Source organism: Capra hircus, chromosome 24, assembly GCF_001704415.2.
Source record: "Capra hircus breed San Clemente chromosome 24, ASM170441v1, whole genome shotgun sequence".
Classification (NCBI taxonomy): Eukaryota; Metazoa; Chordata; class Mammalia; order Artiodactyla; family Bovidae; genus Capra; species Capra hircus.
The window spans coordinates 31,728,401-31,750,253 of NC_030831.1; the positions used below are offsets into that span (position 1 = coordinate 31,728,401).

Consider the following 21,853-nt stretch of genomic DNA (forward strand, 5'->3'; position numbering starts at 1 on the left):
CCACCTGGGAAGCCCAGAGCCTTAGCCAAATGCCTCTTACTATGTGGATGCTCAGTAAATGTTTGTTTGCTGAAGGTGCAACAAGACAGCCACAGTCACTCAAATTAAGACAGCCCAGTGCTGCTCCTCTTTAGCTAACCTTAAGTGATTAAGGCAGGAATCTGTTTATAAATACTCTTTATGAAATTTAGAGTGCTATGATTGCTTTCTTCTAAATTTCATGTTAAAGATAAATAAGGATGAAGTCGAGGAAGGAAATTTGAGTAGGATTCTGATTGGAAGAAGAGAAACTTAATTTGGTTCCAAAGTGTGAGTGTGTAGTTTTCAGAGTGTATGTGTCTCTGTGTGTGTTTTAACCTCTCCCAAGGCTAATTTCCTCCCACTCAGCATCCTCCTATGAGGAATTTCACTGGATAAAGAAGAGTGGCAGTACGTTCATATTTGGCATGTGCCCCTTCCTAATAGAGCATCTGAGATGTTTCTCTTTGATCTTCAAGGACCGTGATAGACCTGCAGAACAATCAAGCAAAACCACCGAAATTCTAGACTCCAACTGTGTGATTTTAACATAGAGATAATTCTTTCTATATGAGATTTTAGAGGCAGGAGAGAAAAGTACATGAAAATGTGTCTTTTTTTTTCCTCTCTCTCTCTCTTTTCCCCCCTTTTTTCTTTAAAACAGTTTAACAACTTTCAGAGAATAGAGTGGTTAGAACATAAACACTGTAGGAAAAATAAGAAGAGCCCATTTGTATCCGCGATTCCTTGAGCTCCCTGGACCTGTTGTCATCACTGGGTCTCAGCCTCGATGGGCCCTGTTCTGCCAGCTGAGGCCAAAGTCGGGACATGTGCATCCTTGACCACCTCAGAGGGCTTTTGCTTTTGTTTCGTTTGTTTACTTTTTCTTGACAGTAGAAAAAGGGGAGGCAGCAGAGTAGCAGGCAGGTGGGGTCCAGCCAGCCCTGTTCCTTCATCAGAGCCTGCTTGTGATTTTTTAACAATGGATGATTTATTTTCCCCAAGTCTGTTCTCAGCTTATGGGACTTCCAGTTAGAATGCATATGTAGAGCCCAGAAAGCACAAAATAATGATCCCACCCTTTTTTTTTAAACTCTTTGGTAAAGGAGGAAGGCGCCTCTTTAACTCTTTGTAGCCCAGAGGTAACTTTTCCTGCCTTCTTAGCATCCCGATACACCAGCTGATGGAATCTGAGCACATTTGTAGAGGCTTCCCAGGTGGCACAGTGGCAAAGAATGCATGCCAGTGCGTGGGATACATTAGACGCGGGCTCGATCCCTGGGCGGGGAAGATCCCCTGGAGGAGGAAATGGCAGCCCACTCCAGTATTCCTGCCTGGAGAATCCCATGGACAGAGGAGCCTGGTGGGCTACAGTCCATGGGATCGCAAAGAGTTGGGCATACCTGAAGCAGCTGAGTACACAGGCGTGTGGGGTAGGAGTGCTTTTCAGACATGGTTTGCTCTAAATAAGAGTCGTCTCTGCCTTACTTTTTAGGGGTGGGATTTCAGTAAAACCTAGAAGACCAGTCACTGTGACTATATGTGAACTTTAAAAACAACATCAGACAATCCATTATTTGGGGCACAAGCTTATTGTTCACTTGAGGTACATCATTCGTAGCAACCTGGGGACATTTGAGTGTGGAATGCATGTATTTAAATTATCTGTTGACTTATTCATCATAGAGTTCCTGAAAATAAGACACTAGGGTTATAATGCTTTATTTTTTTATTTTCAGAAGATATCCTTGGAAGAGAGAACTTAGGCAGCTTTCCAAAATAACAAAAACATACTTTTACTAGTCTACTAATAATGTCGTGTTGAGCTCAGTTTTTATTGAACATCTAGTGTTTTGTAGTTTTAGGCGCTTCAGATCCAAGAGGTCATGGTATTCATATGAAGCCAAGACTTGTTCTTTTTTTTAAGGCAGTGTGCATATTTTAGCTGGTATTTTCTTGAACTTACTGGCACTGTGTGGGTTGCTTTAAGAGTGAGTAATTCATGCCATGGTTGTTTAATCTGGTGAAAAGCTGGCTATGACCAAAGAACAAACTGTTAGGAAATGGTCCAGTTTTTAAGTTTGCGTGTGTGTAAGTGGAGTATTTTGGGTTCATTCATCTCTTGCCAATCTTAGTTGTTAAGTAGTCTTCTTGCATTCATATTTACATCATCCTCTGAATCCTGTGTTTCTGCCACTCTCGTAAAAACAGACTGGTTTGTAAGGTAGGGCCTCATGCTTAGAATCCACCAGGAAAAAGCCTCATTTATATCTCCGGCAAGAAGGACAGAGGGCCTGCACTGTGTACTCGCTGCCAGAAGTTTTTATAGTAATACTTTGTATCTAGGCTCTGGCTCTTACCATTAAATGTGCTTTTTATAGAGTACCAAGTTATAAATGTAGTGCGGCTACGGCATATTAATCTTACTGCAGAGATTTAATGAGGCAGTTGTTTTGCGATGGACACTATTGGGAGCAGAAAGCGACAGAGTTTTACTTTACCACTGAGCTGCAGAAATATTCCTTGCCTGGTAATAATTATAACCACATGATCTCTTAGTTTTTCTTACTTTTGCCAGTGCTTTTCCATGCAAAAGTGGCTTGGAAGGAGGTCCATTTCTAGGCAGTGAGATGGATTGGAAATTGGGCTGTTTTCTCAGTGGTTTGACATTTTTTAACTTTGATCAGGCCTGGGATCCTTGTTGCACAGAGAGAAATATGTAGGATGAGTTTCAAGAATACAGATAGTCTTTGCCAGTCCGCTGAGATGGCTTTTAGATATTCATTACTTTTACTTGACTTTTATATAGGTTATAAAAAGTAAATGTGGTGAAACCTCATTTTTACATGGACAGAATAGAATTTCTGCTGGTTGGCCTTAAACTGATCCCACATTTGAAATTAATTGAAGTCCATGGGTTTATTGCCTCCAACACTTTTAAGCCAGTGCAATTTTTCATTTTCCCCAAAGTTGTAATTTTATTAAACCAAGTTGTAGCAATAACAACCCTTATGAAGAGGAGGATGAGAAGAAGGAAGAAACCACCTGCCAGGGAACATAATAAGAGGAAAAAAATCACACTTTCTTTTAAATTTCCATTTATAAGTAATGTTAACACAATTGAAAACAGAGAGCCACCATTTATTTTTATAATAATAATCGTGTCTTTGTTCCAAAATTAAGCCTTTATCCAAGTTCAAACATTGTTAAGCCCAGTGCCTCATAGGGCCCTTTCAGAAGGGATGAGCCAGAAAGTTGACTGGGCGTGTGAGGTTGCGTGTGATGGATGAAACACGTTTGGGTGGCCTCCTTCAGGGCAGTGGACAGAATGGTGCCTGCAGCTGTGATGGAGTTTGTAGTCGTAGTGCAGGGAGGGGAGATGTGCAGGTACTTTAAATTATTGCCCTTTGGGAGGGTTTGTAGTACAACCAGAGAGTTGGAATAACAGCTGTCCGTCCTGCAGTGGTGTTGGGGGTGGGGCAGTGTTCACAGGCACGGACCCTGTATTTATAACCCCTTAGGTTGAAGTCAGAGGTTTGAATGGCTAGCAGAGTAATACAATTATTTTTTATGATTGACTCTCAAAGGACTTTATAAAAACTACCTAACTAAGGCCATGTGCAATTATTGAAGTGTAGCCACCTGTGGGAAAGAAATGGTTGACAATGTAAGCTTTCTGGAATCTTCCAGCGCCACTAGGAATGGAAACTCATAACACAAATAAACTCATCTTTAGAATGGGCAAGAGCAAATTCTTCATGGACATGGAGGTTGGCCAAAAAAAAAAAACACGCACACAACAACAATCTACTGTTAGGAGACAGCCTGAGATTCCGGAGCTCATTATACTACACTAAGGCATCAGAGGCTGTAATCGCACCCACCCCCCAGAGGGTCCCTCTTAAGTGGTGACCTAAAAACAAATTCACCAGTTGGCTGGAGCTTGCATCCTGAAGTTGCAGCAGAAGTGAATAAGCTTGACTGACTTCAGTCCCTGAAGGATTCTATCTGTAAATGCAGAAGTGGAAGCAAAACCATTTTTTATTAGTCTTAAAATGACCCTCATTTTAATAACTAGCCACAGTGTCAGAAGCATGGACCAGGGTCACTCCTTATCTGTTAAGACCTAAAGCATCATGCAGGCTTTCCTATTTGTTTGATATGTTTGATTTGGATTCGTGTAAAGTGCCCATATTCTTGAATAATAAGGGAGGCAAGTTCTTATCATTTTCTCTGCATACTACTTAAAGTATTCAGAGTGTCTCCTTATTTAAAAACAAACAGGCCTGCAGACTTGATGCGTAGCATTTAAATAATCATATTAAAATTCAGACCCAGCCCCCGCATTTCCCTGAGTGCTGTCAGTTTTATGAGAAGCTGGAAACTGATGCTAAACAACCGAGAGTGTTCAGTATGCGTCTGCTGCCTTCCACCAAGGGTTGAATGGGTGTGGGGGGCCAGTTCGCCATAGTGGGGACACTTACTTATTTTCCGAGTGGCTCTAATCTGACAGTATTTTACCCACTTGGTTTTAGCTTGTTGGAGCTCTTTGACCCATTACCTATTTGTTGCGTCTGTAGCACTAGATGAAACATTTGAAACCAGCAAAGGCAAATGTGATGCTTTGACATTGCATCAGCTTTCGAAGACGTAAGCATGTAGATGCTTTTGAATTTGGAGGTAACTGGTCTGTTCCCATTCACAGGAAAAATACTAGGAAAGGACTTTTTAATGTACTCCTTTTTTCCTCTCTCCTCTCCCTTCTCGTTATCACTAAATACTATTTACTAAGCACTCACCCCAACATAGTGCTGTGCTGGGCAAAGGACAGGGCAAATGAAAAAGGTCTTGTGATTACTCCCCCAGGGATGAGCAGTCTATAACTCAGTATATTGAAACGGGCACTGCATAGAGTATGGAGATAATAGTTTTCCAGATGAAAAATCAACTCAAATTATCAATTTACTTTAACCCGACGTTCTTATTTGAAAACAAACAAAAACTACTTGCTCTTTGAGTTGGGGATTCTGCTTTTGCCTCATGAACCCAAGAGATCATTCTCCATGTTGAAATGCAAGTTGGTTTGGGCATTTGGGAACCGTTTGAAGGGTGATGATATAGTTAAGTTTACTACAGATGTGAAGAAAGGCTTGGAGCGACTGCCAGCCAAAGGGCAGCACTGTGAGTTGTAGAAGCAGGTTCGCAGAAGCAGCTGGCATGCAGAGTGGCAGAAGTTTCGACAGCCGGATAGGGGGCTGATGGCATTCATTGACTTTCCAGTGAAGGCTGGGCTCATTTGATTCTGTGAATTCTGGATGGCAATATTTCAAATATTTATCCTCCATATTAAAAAAAAAAACTGACTACAGAAAACAAATTACATATTTCTTCGATACTTTGATACGATTCTTTTGTAACTATTTCACTGAAAACTCTGTTTTGAGACATAATTTACTTCTGACTTTGGAGGACTTTTTGCTATTCGAAATGAATGTTCTGTAAACGAAGTCACAGATTTTATTATCCCAGTTCTCCCTAAAGAGGCATTTTCTCTTTTCCTCTGCTTTCCTGCACAGAGGAGCGGTGGCACTAAAATATTTGGGGGTACTTCTCTAAAATGAGGCAAAAGACAGCGTAGGAAATCGCGAAGTATTTCTTGAGCTGCAAGGGAAAACGTCACGTGTTTTACTGTCTTAGCCCCTCTTGCTATTTGTGTGTCATTCTTAGAGTTAGAATGGAACTATTTTTAGTTTTCCCACCATTTAGCTCTTTGAGGCTGGTAATGTCAATTGAAGTTGTTGACTCAATTATAATCTGTAATTGCTCTTTGTATATTTGGTTTTGTTTTTTCATGATTTTGAAACCAAGAGACATACCAATGTATTTACACTTGAATTTGTGCTTGCAAGAATGTTTGGCTGTGTGGCGGAGCTTATTTTGCTATTGCCGTCTAACAAATAATGAGGTAACTGTGTGTTTTGACCAGTTTATAAGTAAAGGTCAATTTCGTGCCTATGGTAATTAGCTTAGCTTATTCTAGACTTTTGGCTAATTCTGGTAATTTCCTGTGAAAGAGTATATTTAGCAGAAAAGGAATTCATTCTCAAGCACGGTGGTTTTTCCTCTCTGCATTGGAGACTGTTTAATTTCAAAAGTGATTTATCTCTCTCTTGTAAGCCAAAAAAAAAAAAAAAAAGTCTGTGAAAAAAATGTCAAAGTTAACCTTAAGGGTGGCAAATTATTTGAAAGGAGTTGGGAAAAGGGCTGCGTATTGGAGGAGAGATGCTCCCGTCATCAGGAACTGACAGATTTTAGGGAAGACTCATTTTTGAATGCTTTTGAAATAAAATCTGCAATAAAGCCCTCCTTTTGCAGCTTCAAGGGAGAAGGTGTTTCTGTTTTGGGTAGCAAGATTAAAAGTGACTTGAAAAGAACCTTTCAACCCCATGCTTACAGTCTTGATTTCTTTTTTCAGACCCCAACTGTAAACTTGAAGACAAGACTGAAGATGGAGAAGCAATAGACTGTAAGAAGAGGCCGGAAGACGGGGAGGAGCTAGAGGACGAGGCTGTGCACAGCTGTGACAGCTGCCTCCAGGTGTTCGGGTCACTGAGCGATATCACAGAGCACAAGATCAATCAATGTCAGCTGACAGGTAAACAGTACTTATCACTTCTTGTCTCCTCACACTGTTCTATTGCAGATTTTTTTTTCAGTTTGTTCTTTTCTCTTCTGTTGTCTTCCAGCTGTTGAGTACCTAGGTAAGTCTGGAAGTGCTTTAGAAAGACTTCTAAGACAATGGTTTATGGCAAATTCAGTGCCACAGTCATCCTTAGATTTTGAAGTATACCTAGATTTTGATAGCTAATGGATATGTTTTCGTTTCCTTTTTAAAAAGCAACAGTGATATAGTCTTTTAAACTATGTAGATGGAGACCCTAACATGGGGTGGCTAAGATAAAGTTTAAAAATGCCTTCTGAGTATGTTTTCCCAGAAGTTTAGCATGCATGAATTTCATTTAGTTTAAACGTCTGCTTAAGAAAACTTTTCCTCATCAGTCACTCTTTGCTGAGTTTAGTGCCTTTTTTGCCCCGTAAAGCCTGATGCTTAGTCATGAATATCACAGTGTTCAATGCATGTGTTAGCTTTTCCATCTCCCTCATTAGACTGGAAGCTCATGGGTGGCGGGAATTCTGTCTTGTTCATCACTCTATTCTCTAAGCCTTGCACAGTGCCTGGCCCACAGAAGGTGCCCACTTAAGTCATGGCAACTATTCTCCTCTACGTTTCATGGTAAAAATCAGATTTAAAATGACAGGAAACAGGACGTGTTCAAGTTAATGGTTGGATAAAAGTAAAACTCGGTTACCAAAGTTATACTCTCTTTAAAAATATATCCTGCAGGAACATACCATACAAGGTTGGAGGGACATTTTATATAGACATCTCTTTTTATATTCGTGTCATTTTTCTCTTTTTATTTGACACTGACATTGCCCCGGTGTGTATGTGTGTGTGTTTGTAGATCTCTTTCTCTTATTTTCCTAGCACAAATCTTTCTTCAACTAACCATGTGTAGGAAATGTATTTATTAGACAAGTGGTTCTGCAACTGTTTTCCACAGAATGTTGATAATTTTGCAAGATTTTAATAGGTGTTCCATTTTAACCAGGTTTCCTGAACAGATTATTATGGAAATATTGGATTAAATCCAATTAAAAAGCCTTCTTTATTGAAGTGCACTGTTGCTTTTCAAAAAGGGATTGCAGTGAGCATGTTTATTAGATTCTTCTTTCTTTTAGAAAACATATTATCATTTTTTTGGAATGTAAGTTTGAAAATCTATGAAGCTTATATAAACATTGACTGTGTACATATTTTTTAGGGTTTTGATAACTTTTGATATAATTCCAAACTTATAGAAAAATTGCAAAAATATTATATGTGACTCTCATTTACCACTTATCTGATTCACACGTTGTTTGTACTTTACCCTCTTTGCTCTGTCATTGTCTCATTAATTTTTTTTCTTAGTCATTTGAGAGAAGGTTGGAGACTTCACACCCTTCTAAATATATCCTGTGTACTTCCTAAGAATAAATACATTCTCTTACATGACTACAGCACACTTAATCAAAATGAGGGAAGTTCACATTTAACACAGAATACTGTGATCTAATCCATAACCAATATTTAAATTTCAACAGTTGTCCCAATGATGTCATTTAGAGGTTTTTGTTTGTTGTTTGCTTTTTCTCCTCTGGGATTCAGGACCGTGCATAACTTTTAATTGTCATGTCTCTTCTCCTTTCACCTGAAATGATCTCATTTTTTGAGAGTAACTCCCAGCATTTTATAAAATGCCTATGTATAATTGGGTTTGTTTGATGTTTTCTTATGGTTATATTCAGCTTCTATACTTCCATGGGGCTTCCCTGGTTGCTCAGACAGTAAAGAATCTGCCTGCAATGCAGGAGACCCAGGTTTAATCCCTGGAGAAGGGAATGACTATTCACTCCAGTATTCTTGCTTGGAAAATTCCTGGACAGAGGAGCCTGGTGGGATACAGTCCATGGAGTTGCAGAGTCAGACAGGACTGAGCAGCTAAGAGTCGGACATACTTCCATGGCAGGAATACCACCAAAGTGATGTTGAGCCCTTCTCAGTTAATCATGTCAGGAAGTATCTGGATGTTCATTTTTACCAGTGTTGTTGGGGTTAACACTGAATACTTGTTTTAAGTGGTGGACACCAACTTTCTCCAGTGTTCAAAAGTTGTTTTCCCCTGGTAAATACAATAAGTAATTTGTGGGAAGAAACTTTGGAGCTTCCCTGGTAGCTAAGCTGGTAAAGAATTCACCTGCAATGCAGGAGACCCTGGTTCAATTCCTGGGTCAGGAAGATCTCCTGGAGAAGAGATGGCTACCCACTCCAGTACTCTAGCCTGGAGAATTCCATGGACAGAGGAGCCTGGCAAGCTACAGTCCATAGCGTTGCAAAGAGTCAGACAGGACTGAGCAACTTTCACTTTGACACTATGTAAATATTTTCATTCTCATGAAATATCCACTTTAGCTTTATAATTTTTGTATTTGTTTGTTGGCCTTCGACTACAATTTCTTATTCATTCATTGATTTTTGTGTTCATATCACCATGGGCATTTGGATTTTTATTTTCTTTCATGGGTCATAATTCATTACTATTGTCCCTTGCTCAGATTCACTGAAATTTGAATTAAATTTCAACTCAATTTCAATTTCAACTCAAATTCCCTTCGAACTGGATCCTGTGTCAGCTTAATATGTCTCTGTCTTTATTTGAGGATAGATTCAGTTTCTCCTTCAGTCAGATGCTCTAGGCTCCTTTTTATGTTCTACTCCTAATCAATCTTCTGTTCAAGGAGCCCTGTTTCCTTCAAGAGGACAGAGGTATTTAGAAATCAAGATATGGACACTATGTGTGCTCATTGATAAAGATATATCATTGGTTATAAACCATCTCAGCAGATAGAATTAGGAAATATATATGTGTATTTGGTATAATGAGTTTCCCAAGTGGTGCTAATGTTAAAGAACCTGCTTGCCAAAGCAGGAGACAACAAGAGATGTGGTTTCAATCCCCTGGAGGAAGGTATGACCACTCACTCCAATATTCTTGCTTGGAGAATCCCATAAATAAGAGGAGCCTGGTGGGCTACAGTCCATAGGGTTGCAAAAAGTTAGACAGGGCTGAAGTGACTTAGCACTTAGTATAATACCTGTATTATAATACCTTAGTAAAATACCTGTATTTATAAACTGTATTTAGCTTATAAAATGTACATATATACAAATATATACACATATTTGTATTTTTCTGTCTCTAACAAGAACCACATGTTTCTACTGATACCCATCATTTCAATCTAGCACTTGTGGAACATCCCAGTCTTTTTTCTATGTTTGTTACTGCCTTCTCAAGTAGTGAGCCACCTAGCTTCCATTATCCTCAATATATGTACTCAGTTGCTGAGTCTAGAACACACAGTAAGTAGTTTAAAAATTGCTTACTCATATCATCAGGATAAGCAGGCCAACTGACGAGAGTTTAATAGTTGTTTATAGTTAGTAATGCTATGATTTATAATATAAAATCTATATAGAGTGAAATTTATAAGTCCTCAGGGTACCATTTGATGAGTTTTGATAAAATACATATACCCATGTGACCCATATCCCTCTTAAGATAATTTCCTAGAAATTTCTCTTCTCTTGACTCTTTTCCAGTCAGTAATGCTCCAGCAAAAGTAACTAGCTTTTAAGTTTTTCACTGCAGGTTTGTTTTTCCTCTTCTAGAACTTCTAATAGGTACACACGGTGTGTACTCTTTATTTTGCGTCTGGTTTCTTTTGTTCAGCGTGCTCTCTGTAAGATTCATTCTTGCATGTCTATGAAGTTTGTTCTTTTTTACTGCCGTGTAGTATTCCAGCCTATTAATGTATCATCATTTGTTTCCTGTTCTCCTATTGCTAGACATTTTGGTGATTTTAGTTTTTGGTTATCATGAATAAAGTTGTTGTGAACCTTCCTATGCAGGTCTTTTTTGTGGATGTATGTTTTATTTCTCTTGAGTTAAGTAGGAGTAGAATTGCTGGATCACAGGGTAGGGTATATTTAACTATGTGAAAAACTTCCAAATCTTTATCACAAGTGGTTGCACCGTTTTATACTTTTCACCAGCATTGTCTGAGAGTTCAAGTTGTGTGTCCTTGATAACATTTGTTTTGCTTGCCTTTTCAAGTTAAGCATTCTGTTGGGTGTGTATAGGTATTCTTTGTGGATTTATTTGCATTTTCTAACTCATGTACACTTAATTGACTTCATTTAGTGCATTTTCTCCTCAGAATGCATAATTTTTGGAAAATCCCATTAAGTGCACAGTTAATATGATTCTATTTTCAGTGGAATAGCTTTGAAGGGAAGCTCTACTTCTGTGGAATCAACACTAACATTAGGGTGAAGACATGGGAACGCAACTGATATGGCCAATTTAAACTATGCCAGCAAGAAATCTTACCTTATGTGAGAATAGTGTCTCTCTCATGTGAAAGATTAAATTTAAAATTCAATATTAAAAAAGAAAAGCCTTCAAATTCTATTTAGTGTTTACCTTTTATTGAATTCCTACCATGGAATTATCTTTATGTCCAGCTCTATGAAATAGAATAGAAGCAAAAAAATTATTCCTGAATAACCTTATATATTGTATGCAGTAATATATTTCTTTATATATTATACAACTTTAATATCAGTGCAGAAAATGCTGATTTTTTCAGCACATGGTATGGTGAAGATAATACCTATGGGTTAGAAATTCTTATTCTTCAAAAATCTCAAATCCTAATAAAATATTTGGTTTGTTTAAATCTTAAGCTTTCTAAAATCTTAAAATCCTAGTCTATACTCACATCATTTTATCCCACAACATTTTAAACAGAGGAAGGAAAACAGAGGTGTATGTGTGATTTATTGAAATATTTCAGAAGAGGTAAAGCCGGTGGGCCTTGGTCCTATTTATTGATGTTCAAGGTGATTTGTTAGGGAGGGTGGTAGACTGATGAGGAAAAAGCAGAAATGGAAGATCAGGGAGAGAACAAAAGGGTGAGGAACAAAATTAGGAGTGATTTACATTTGTTTGAAGTGTTAGAGTTCACACTTGGGTTGACTAAGGGTACCCTTCAGTCTGTGCTCAACTCAAGTTTGAACTCGAACACTTTCAGTTCAGTTCAGTTGGGGTCGCAAAGAGTTAGACACAACTGAGCAACTGAACCGAATTGAACTGAAAGTGTTCGAGTTCAAACTTGAGTTGAGTTGACTCAGGGTACCCTTCAGTCTGGGCTTCCCAAGTGACACTACCAGTAAAGAATCCGCCTGCCAGTGCGGGAGACATAAAAGATGCGGGTTTGATCCCTGGGTTGGGAAGATTCCCTGGAGGAGGGCGTGGCTCTCTACTGCAGTATTCTCACCTGGAGAATTCCATGGACAGAGGAGCCTGGCAGGCTACAGTCCATGGGGTCACCAAGAGTCAGACACAACTGAAGGAGCTCAGCATGCACGCATGCGTGCGCACCCTTCAGTCTAATCTGGAAAAGATTAAAGACACTGGTAGCATTTTAATTAAAAAAGTAATATGGTGCTTTTCCCTTCTTCCTTGATTAAAACCTTTTACTCTAAGTTAGAAGGTCCTGCTCTTCCTAATTTAGTTTCCTGCTGCTTGAGTTAACTCTTGGTGCTTCTTCTTTTTTCTAGAGGACAAAATGTTAGTCTAGTATTTGTGGGGTTTTTTCCCCTTTAATTTTACTCTTTGCTTTTTCACTTTTTTTTTCTTTTAATTTCATGTAGTCTCATTTGTATCTTTGTTAATTTTCCTTTGCTTCTTATCCTTATTTCAAGACTCTTCATTTCCTTGTTGTCTTTATACATCCCCTCTTTTTTTCTCTCTGGCTGTGTTATAGTCTCTTGCTGTTTTCTCAGCTTTCTTCTTTACTCCTTTTGGCTTCCCTTCTGTTAATCTTGAAGTCTTTACTTACGTGTGTGGTCACATCCATCTAGATCAGAGCCTGAAAACTTTTCGGTGAACAGTTTTTATGAAGGAGAGGACACCTGGAAGTGTATAGGAGAGTTAGCTATTGAGTAGTTTGGGAGAGAAAAGTCTTAAAACCTGCTGATTTGCACAGTAACAGAAAGCAGAGGTATTCTGTGGTCTGACACCTATGGGAGTTAGTCAGGGTAGTTTCACCCTGAACTGGGAGAAACCCTGCCATGAGATTCCCATCCTGAACTGAGTGCTTGTGGTAACTTGAGATCAGTTCTTTGGTGACTGTCCTCCCCAAGGGGGAGCCTGCCAAGGTGAAAACTGACTCGCTCCAAACTGAAAGTTTTGAAATCCTGGTACAGACTTGCCAGGTGGGCCTAGACTAGACCTGGCCTTGGGAGATGAAGGTCAAATATGGACCAGGATGATCCATTTTAGACTCAGGTTTGAAAGTCAGCTCAGGCATCAGTTATGCCCCAGGTCAGTTCGTGAGTAGGCACCAGTGGCCTGGACTGAACTCACAGACAGTAGACTAGCAAGGGCGCGGAGATCTCGGGAATCACACACACAGTTCATGTGGTTGGTTCATCGCTGAGGGGGATTCTGGAAGGTGAGTGCTGTTCTGGACAAGCATCTGGCCCAGGAAGCAGCGGAGCGGTCCCTTAGGATGATGAGGGACAGGATGGCCTTCTTTTTTGTCTCCCAAGGCAATTGCCCTCTAGTCTGCAATCCAAGATGTACAAATAAATCTTATCTCATCCCTGCTTGAAGGTATAGGGGAAAGGTGGAAAAATTAAACCCCGCTCTTCAGCTGTAGCAGTAGTTGGAAAGCACCTGTCTCGACCCAGCCATGCTCTGTTTTTCCTGGAGGCTGGGAAGGGAGGGGAATCAGCACTAATGCTGTTGGGACTCTCTGATGCAGAAGACAGATTATCAAAATATATATTTAAAGAAGGAAAAGCACAGAGAACCTCTCATTTTCCTAATCCACAAACCCTATCATTTCTTGCCAATTCCCTCAGGGGGTAGGGAGGGCTGGAAGCCAGAGGGGTCTCATCACACTTCTCAACAAAGATTTAATAGCAGGGTGCTGGGGGGCGGGGGGTGGGGGGAAGGCTGAGATTATGGAGACTTTATTATGCTTACAAAACTGAGTAAGAACCAGCATTGTAAATTGTCAGAACTAAGCTACACTTAACAGGATAAATGTGTAAAGTGCATTTGGTAATACTGTACACTTGTTGTTCTGAGTCATTTTTCTCTTCTCTCCTGCTAATTTGCAAACTTGAGTTGTCTGTGAAGTGTTCTTTCACATCATTAATGTGAATTGCCTGGGTGCAAATGCAGAAAAGCTGAACAGCACTGTGTTAGTTCTTAACCCTCTGGCCCACCATACTACTGGTGAGAGGGGTAGGTAGAGGTTTGTGTGACTGCAAGGTGGTTGTAGTTTCGGAGAACATATTTGTAGATTACATTTATTAACCCTAGCCAGATTTGTGAGTCCTTTACCAATATTGGTATTGTACGGGTTCACAGTTTTGAGGAAGAGTCACTGAACCAATGATTGGATACCACGTCAGTATAAAATAGCATGTTCACTTAATTTGATTTTAAGAGTTATGAGACTTCTTGGAAGCTTCACATAGATTTTGTGAACTGAAGACTTTTAGACTGGGTTGGTTTTTTTTTTTAACTAAAGAATTTAAAGAAAAAGTGAAAGTGATTGAACATGTGTTATATAGTTGTGGGAATTTAAATACTGATTGGTTTCACTTGACAATCAAGTACTCTTAACAGCAAGTTTGGTTTGCATTGGGAATAAGGAAAAGGAAAGTTTTATGGAATGAAGCATAGTTTTCGCAGAAGCATATTGAAACTGTTTTTAGAACTTCTTTGTTTTGCTGTTTTCCTTTTCAAATCATTAGTTGAAATAAGTTAAATGAAATAAATGTGATATTTTAACACTTTAGCTTATATTAATTAGGCTTAAGGCATTATGCCTTTGGTTTGCATATTTCAACATTGATTTCTTTATTAATTCATTATTCGTGCTTTGTTATTGTTCATTATATATTAATTAATTATCTATTTATATATTAATTAGGCTTAAGGCATTATATATATTTTTTCCTATTATCCTCTGTTTTGATCAATTTCTTGTTTCCTACCCAGAATATTTCCTTAGTGTTTTTTAGCCTACTTCATTCTTTCTTCAGATCCTTCTAAGTCCCCCAAATGCAATTTGTGGCCTCTACAGATTGGGTTTCCATGGTGGCTCCGATGGTAAAGAATCTGCCTGCAATGCAGAAGACATGGGTTTGATTCCTGGGTTGGGAAAATCCCCTGGAGAAGGGAATGGCAACCCACTCCAGTATTCTTGCCTGGAGAATCCCATGGACAGAGGAGTCTGGCAGGCTACAGTCCATGGGGTGGCAAAGAGTCAGACATGACTCAGCAATTAACACTTTTCACATTCCCCAGCCCCTTCTCCACGTGCTTCTTATTTTTCAGACCAGTAGTTTCCAATATTTTTGGTTAAACATATATAGGATACATCTTCAAAATATGTATTTATCAATATATTACATAGATACGTGTATGATACAACACTTGAAAAATAGAAATTGAAAAATGAGGTGAAGATGAAATAGATTTTAAAAATGTATGTATGTTGTTTTGAAGTTCTGATATAGGTTCATTTATTTTGACAATTTATTTTAATGGTTGTGAGAGCTAATAGAGCTGTCTCAGAAAACCACAAAGAGAAAACATAATGTTATTACACTTCTTGCTGAGGTTCATAATTATCAATGATGTCTATCAGCCCATATTTCAGATAGCTTTCCTGATCATCTCAATTTTGTTTTGCCAACTTTTGGTCACATCTGATTAAATTGTTTGTATTAATATCTTCTCCCTCTTCATTCAGTGGCTGACAAAGAGCTTTTACTTGGAGTGGAAAGGCTAGACTCACCATTTTTTCATTGATTACTTGTGCTCACCTGTTAACATCCCGCAGTTTCCTTGCAGAAAACTTGTCAAAATTTGAGGATTCTGTGTGAATTAGATGAGTTAACATTAAACAAGGTGACCAGCAAGCCTGTTCACTGGGCACAGGACATTGTGCTATTTTGAGATGTGGGAACGGAGTGGAAGAGCAAGGGCGCCCAGGATGACAGGAGTACTGTTTGTCTCCTTACTCTCAGGATGTTGCTCCTGGGTGGCTGTTTATGGCTGATGTCTCTTCTGATTGTTGCTAAATAGTCAGGCTATCTTTTCTATCCTAGGATGTATACCCTGTATTTGAGAGACCACTGTTCTTGACTGTCATTGACCTCATCATATGAAAAACAACTCACCAAGTCTCTGCTCCTCTCAGTTTCAGAGAAAGTGGTGTGGCTGAGTATGTCAGTTTCTTGGTCTAGCCAGGACCATGACCTAAGTTCCTCTATGCATTTATCAGAGATAAAGCAATTGTCCACAGTTGGTTCCAACCTCAAACTTTGGTTGACTGAGCTCCTTTTTCTGGTTTTGGAGGAGTCAGTTGCTATAAAAGCTTTGTTATTTCCATATTGCTTGGGCTGCAGCAAAACTTTGATATTAGTACGTCATCTGTTGTCCTTTTCTTGATATATTTGTGAAATTCTCTACCAAAACATGGATGTAAAATAATCATTCTCAGATCCATTATTGTCTTGGTGCTTTTGAATACTTTGGGGCATTGTTATTGAGGTTTATGAAAGCCCTGTATGGATGAGGTATATTTTTCCACTGTGAGTGATGAGTTATTATATATATTAAAATTAAATAGCTGGAATGTTGAATGGGTAGTGTAAGAAATATTTCTCCTTATTTTTGATGTGCATTTTAAAATTAGGTGCTTTTATTGTCAGCCTGTTTTAATAATTTGTGAATCACCAGAAAGCTACTGATTATCAACGGAAAGTTCCTAAAGGATGAAATCTCCTAGAAACAGAAAATAAATGGGTGAACTCACTGTATTTTTTTCAAGAAGACCTAAGTGGAGAGTATTCTGTATTAGCTGTAACTGTATTTGCAAATTACCTGCTCCTTGATTAATCTGAGGTTTTTGAAATTAGCATTTTGAAATGAGTAGAACTCAAGAAGTGAATTAGCATTATTTGTCTGTGTATTAAAAATGTTACCTTTGCATGTCTTGTGGAACCACAGCTGTTTTAGAGAAATGGTCTGGCCTTAGTTGTATAATTGATAATGAACATATTATCATCCAATTCTGTGGTTTCAGGATTTATTTGCCAAAAAATTGTAAATAAAATGTCAAGAACACAAGCCATGGGAGAATATCTTCAAGAATTTCCACCGTGTCCTTGATGGTCATTGATGGTAATTAAAGCTGTCAGTTTGTCCCTGTGGAGAAGTGTAAAGATTATAAATGAAGGGCTGTATTTGGGATGTGGAAACAGTGGGGCCTCTTTTGCGGGGAAGATGAATTAAAAGAGACCAACTCTTTGCTCGGCCCCTGTGCAGCCATTCAATCTGTTGTAAGCAGGGCCGTGTTTAGCTATTCGGATACAGTCATGTGCACACAAGAGTTCTGCCGCATGTAGCCTGTTCTCGACTGTGAAATTCAACATGATAAAACCTGGAGGTTGAATTTTTACGGTTTCGCATGACTGCAGTTTTTTTTTTTTAACATTACTATACTTAAGATGCTTGTGACCAATATCTACTTCCTTTGTAAAACAGTGAATTGATAAGAAGTGTAGACTCTTTCCCGGTCCTTTCTCTTTGTGTGAAGTCTATGTCTGGGTCTCTTGTCTTTGGGGAATGGCAGGGATGTCACAGAGATCTGTGACCTCTTAATAGGGCCTTGGGAGGGTAAGGCAGGAATCTTGGTACACTGTGCCTCAGGGCTTAGTTCCTTTAAACTTCAAGGAATTGGATGGAACTCTTCACTCCTCCTTTCTTTCAGCTTTACCTTCAGGGGAAATTGATCGATTAGAGGTGATTATTTCACAAACTCTGAACCCTCTTCCCCTCTTTGTTCCAACTGGAGCTCCTCGAAGTTTAAAGGGATTGTGTCTCCAGGGTGGATTGTAGAATGAATTTAAGTAGATTATTGGGTAGAACTCTTTGAACACACATTAAAAGTGCTACAACGTATATTGGGACAGAAGGAAATATGTGGAGCAAAAGGATAAGGTAACATTTGTTTCAAAATAATTATAATGTAATTATATGGGATATTTTTGAGCAAATGATTAGATGTTCGAAGGTAGAATCATAGTAGTGCCTCAAACCAGGAAAATAATAGAGTCAACAAATGGACAGTTGTGCAAAATCTGGATGGTAAGACCCTAAGAGGACCAACTGGGTTTATATATGCCCTCCGTTAAGCACAGCAAGCTTCTACTAACTGATGACTTTTAGTTTTTTCTATTAACTAATAACTTCTAATAACTTTTTTGTTTAACAACAAAAAAATGATCTATGTCTAATTTGCTTTTTGCATGTGTGATGTATTTACCTTATCAGCACTGTGGACCTTATTTGAGTTATGTTTAATACCACATCAATTTAATTTTTCCCCCTGTAACACAATCTAATTTCTAGACTCTTACCTACCCACAGAGCAGTATTAGCTCCCCCTGGTGACTAAATAAAAATGTAGACAAGGATGATTGCAGTGACGAGCTTCATTAACTTTAAATTGCATAATTAGTATTAGGATGTATACAGTTGGCAAGTACACTGAACTATTTTCCAAAAAGAAAAAAAAATTCCAGTTAGTCTTGAGAAATGTCCATTTTCATGGAAGTTTATTTACATGATGAAGGCTGGTCAGTTTTATGAGGCTTTCCTGGAGTTCTGTCCATTTTAATGATACTGCCGCTCATGGTTTCTGGTGTGGGAAATGTTAGAACACAGAGCAGATATTCCGATCTTCTGGAAACTGGGACCTGAATAGAGACACAATGAAAGTAAGAGCAGCTACCAATTTGCCTGTCTCTATCATTCTTACAAAATAACCTTTCTATAGAAAAGCTTATCATTGTTAAAATTATTTAAAAGTTGTGTCCCTTGGATGGACCTAGAGACTGTCATATACAGTGAAGTAAGTCAGAAAGAGAAAAACAAATATCGTATATTAACACACATATGTGGAATCTAGAACAATGGCAGAGATGATCTCATTTGCAAAGCAGCAATAGAGACCCAGATGTAGAGAACAGATGTATGGATACCAGTGGGGGATGGAGAGGATGGGATGAACTGGGAGACTGGGATTGACATATGCACACTGCTAATACTCTACGTAAAATAGATAACTAATGAGAGCCTACTATACTGTACAGGAAACTCTACCGAGTGCTCTGTGGTGACTTAAATGGGAAGGAGATCCAAAAAAGAGGGAATATATGTATATGTATGGCTGATTCATTTTGCTGTACAGCAGGAAGTAACACAACATTGTGAAGCAACTATTCTCCAATAAAAATTATTTAAAAAATTTTTTAGAAAGAGAGTAAATTAAAGCTGTCTTTATTAAAAAAAAAAAGTTGTTTTCATGTTTTGGCTATTGTGAATAACTCTGGGATGAACATAGAAAGGCAGGTATTTCTGCAAGATCCCCATTTCAGATCCCTTGGTTGTAAACTCACGTATAAGCTGAGCAACTATGCACGGGGTTCTAATGCACAGCATTGTAGTTGCAGATAATTATACTCTAATGTATACTTGATGGTTACTGATAGAGTAGATCTTAAGGGTTCTCATCACAACAAAGAAATGGTAATTATGTGAGGTGATAGAAGTGTTAACCAAACCTACCATGGTAATCATTTGGCAATATGTAAGAGTGTCAAGTCATCACAAACATGTACACTGTTATATATCAATTCTATCTCAGTAAAGCTGGAAAAAATAAAATTTGGGGGTCAAAAAGCACTGTTACACATTCAAATACTAAGGTGTAATTTTCTGTTGCCAACTCAAGAAAACAGTTTTCCAATTTAAATTTATCAATCATTTAAAGTGTATATTTGTATTACTTGGACTGCCTTCCAACTTAATTCTTATAGTTCAATTTCTGAAAAATTCCTCCTCATTATTATTACCAGTTTGACAGACTCTTGAGAATGCTTTTGTGATCTCTTTGAAAAGAACCTTGCCAGGTCTGTCATATACTTAACCACAGTCAACCCTCTGCGTCCTCAGGTTCTGCATCTTTAATTCAGCCACCATCTTCAGATTCAACCAATCCATAGATTGAAAATATTCAGTAGAAAAAATTCCAGAAAGTTACAAAAAGCAAAACTTGAACTTGCCTTGTACTCTGGCAACTATTTACATATAATTTAGAGTAGTTACATAGAATTTACAAGGTATTACATATTATAAATTATCTAGAGATGATTTAAAGTATAAACATGATAAGCTGAGGTTATATGCAAATATTAGGGACTCAAGCATACATGGAGTTTGGTATCTTCTGGGGTGTTCTAGAATCAACCCCCCAAGGATACCTAGGGATGATTGTATTTCTTACATGTAATTTTATTTTCTAGGAAAAAGCATTTGGTTTCCACCAGTGTTTTATATTGATTTTCAGAAAGCAGTGTCTGTGACTGTTAAGTTTTGGTTTAATATTTTATGTTAAATATTATATATTATTATGCATTCAGAGGGGAAGACTTAAATTTTCTCCAAGAGCTAATATCTGACTTGTTCTTTTGCTCCTCCTATTCTTTGTCTCCCTTTAATTTAGCGCTTCCCCTCCTCCATCATATTTGTTTGTTTGTTTCTTTCTTTCTTTCTTTTTCTTTTCTTCCTTTTCCAAGGCCTTATTTTTAGGGTAGGAGCCACATCTCTCTATTATGAGAAAGGGTATAATCTTCTAAACTCAATCACTTCTAGTATCACCTTCTTCAGCATGTGGAAACCGAAGTGAAACTTCATTTGGAGTTATTGATACCATTTTGTCATTTGGCCTGAAGTGATGGTCTGGTTATCAAGTAGCACAGCTGAACACAGCCCTTCTTCCTTACCTCGGTTTTTTCCTCCCTCCTTCCATTATTTCTGTTACTTCCTTCCTCAAGCAGATGGTCTGTCCTTTGCAGTTCATTTGTTGCAGTGCCTTGCAAAAAAGCAAAGGACCACACTTTACCTACACTTGTACTGGTATTCACTCAGAGGTAACCGTGTGATGAAACAGTGATAACTTTCTTCTTGTGAATATCAGCTTAAAACTGACATGTGTTTATCAATACAGATGTTATTAAATTGATTAGATACTGCAATTGGGCTTAGTATAATGAAAAGTATATGTCTCTATTCCTTTTTACACTAAAAATATCATGCAGAGATACTGAAATGACTAGCACCTCACTATAGTATTTTTTCCCCCCCTACACACTACTGTGCATTTGGGACTTGCCAGGTGGCATTAATAGTAAAGAACCTGCCTGCCAGTGTAGGAGACATTAAGAGACATGGGTTTAATCCCTGACTCCAGAAGATCATCTAGAGGAGGGCATGGCAACCCACTTCAGTATTCTTATCTGGAGAATTTCAAGGACAGAGGAGCCTGGCAAGCTAAAGTCCATAGCTGTTGCAAGAGTTGAACACCATTGAAGCAACTTAGCATGCAACATGCTATGCATTTATCAGCAGTTCAACTCAATAAACGCTTATCAAGTTTCTACTATTTGTCAAATAACTACTGGACATGGAAGGCCCAGAATATTCTGGGAGAAAAAAAATGGTTGAGGGTGGGTCCCTGAGTGTAACCTGTTCTCAGGTATGGCTTCCTGAAGTATGTGATGTATTCAGTGGTGAGAGAGTTCTCTAGTGAAGACAGGTGGGGAGAGGCATTTCAGGCGGACAAGAGGGAAAGAAAAATGGGAAAGAGAGACAAAGAAGCATAGTATCTGCTGGGGCAGTGTCAGTTCAGTTACAGTTCAGTTCAGTCACTCAGTCGTGTCCGACTTTTTGCGACCCCATGAATCGCAGCACGCCAGGCCTCCCGGTCCATCAACAACTCCCTGAGTTCACTCAGACTCACGTCCATCGAGTCCGTGATGCCATCCAGCCATCTCATCCTTGGTCGTCCCCTTCTCCTCCTGCTCCCAATCCCTCCCAGCATCAGAGTCTTCTCCAATGAGTTAACTCTTTGCATGAGGTGGCCAAAGTACTGGAGTTTCAGCTTCAGGATCATTCCTTCCAAAGAAATCCCTGGGTTGATCTCCTTTAGAAAGGACTGGTTGGATCTCCTTGCA

General features: G+C 38.7%; 1 protein-coding gene across 5 annotated transcripts in view; it reads left to right on the forward strand.

Moving 5' to 3' along the window:
* Positions 1-21,853, forward strand: part of ZNF521 (zinc finger protein 521) — a 313,735-nt gene that overhangs the window by 24,990 nt on the left and 266,892 nt on the right. For all 5 annotated transcript variants that reach the window (XM_018039577.1, XM_018039579.1, XM_018039578.1 and 2 more), the window contains one exon: positions 6,494-6,673. In XM_018039577.1, the coding sequence (XP_017895066.1) occupies positions 6,494-6,673 (180 nt within the window). The remainder of the gene's footprint in view (positions 1-6,493; positions 6,674-21,853) is intronic.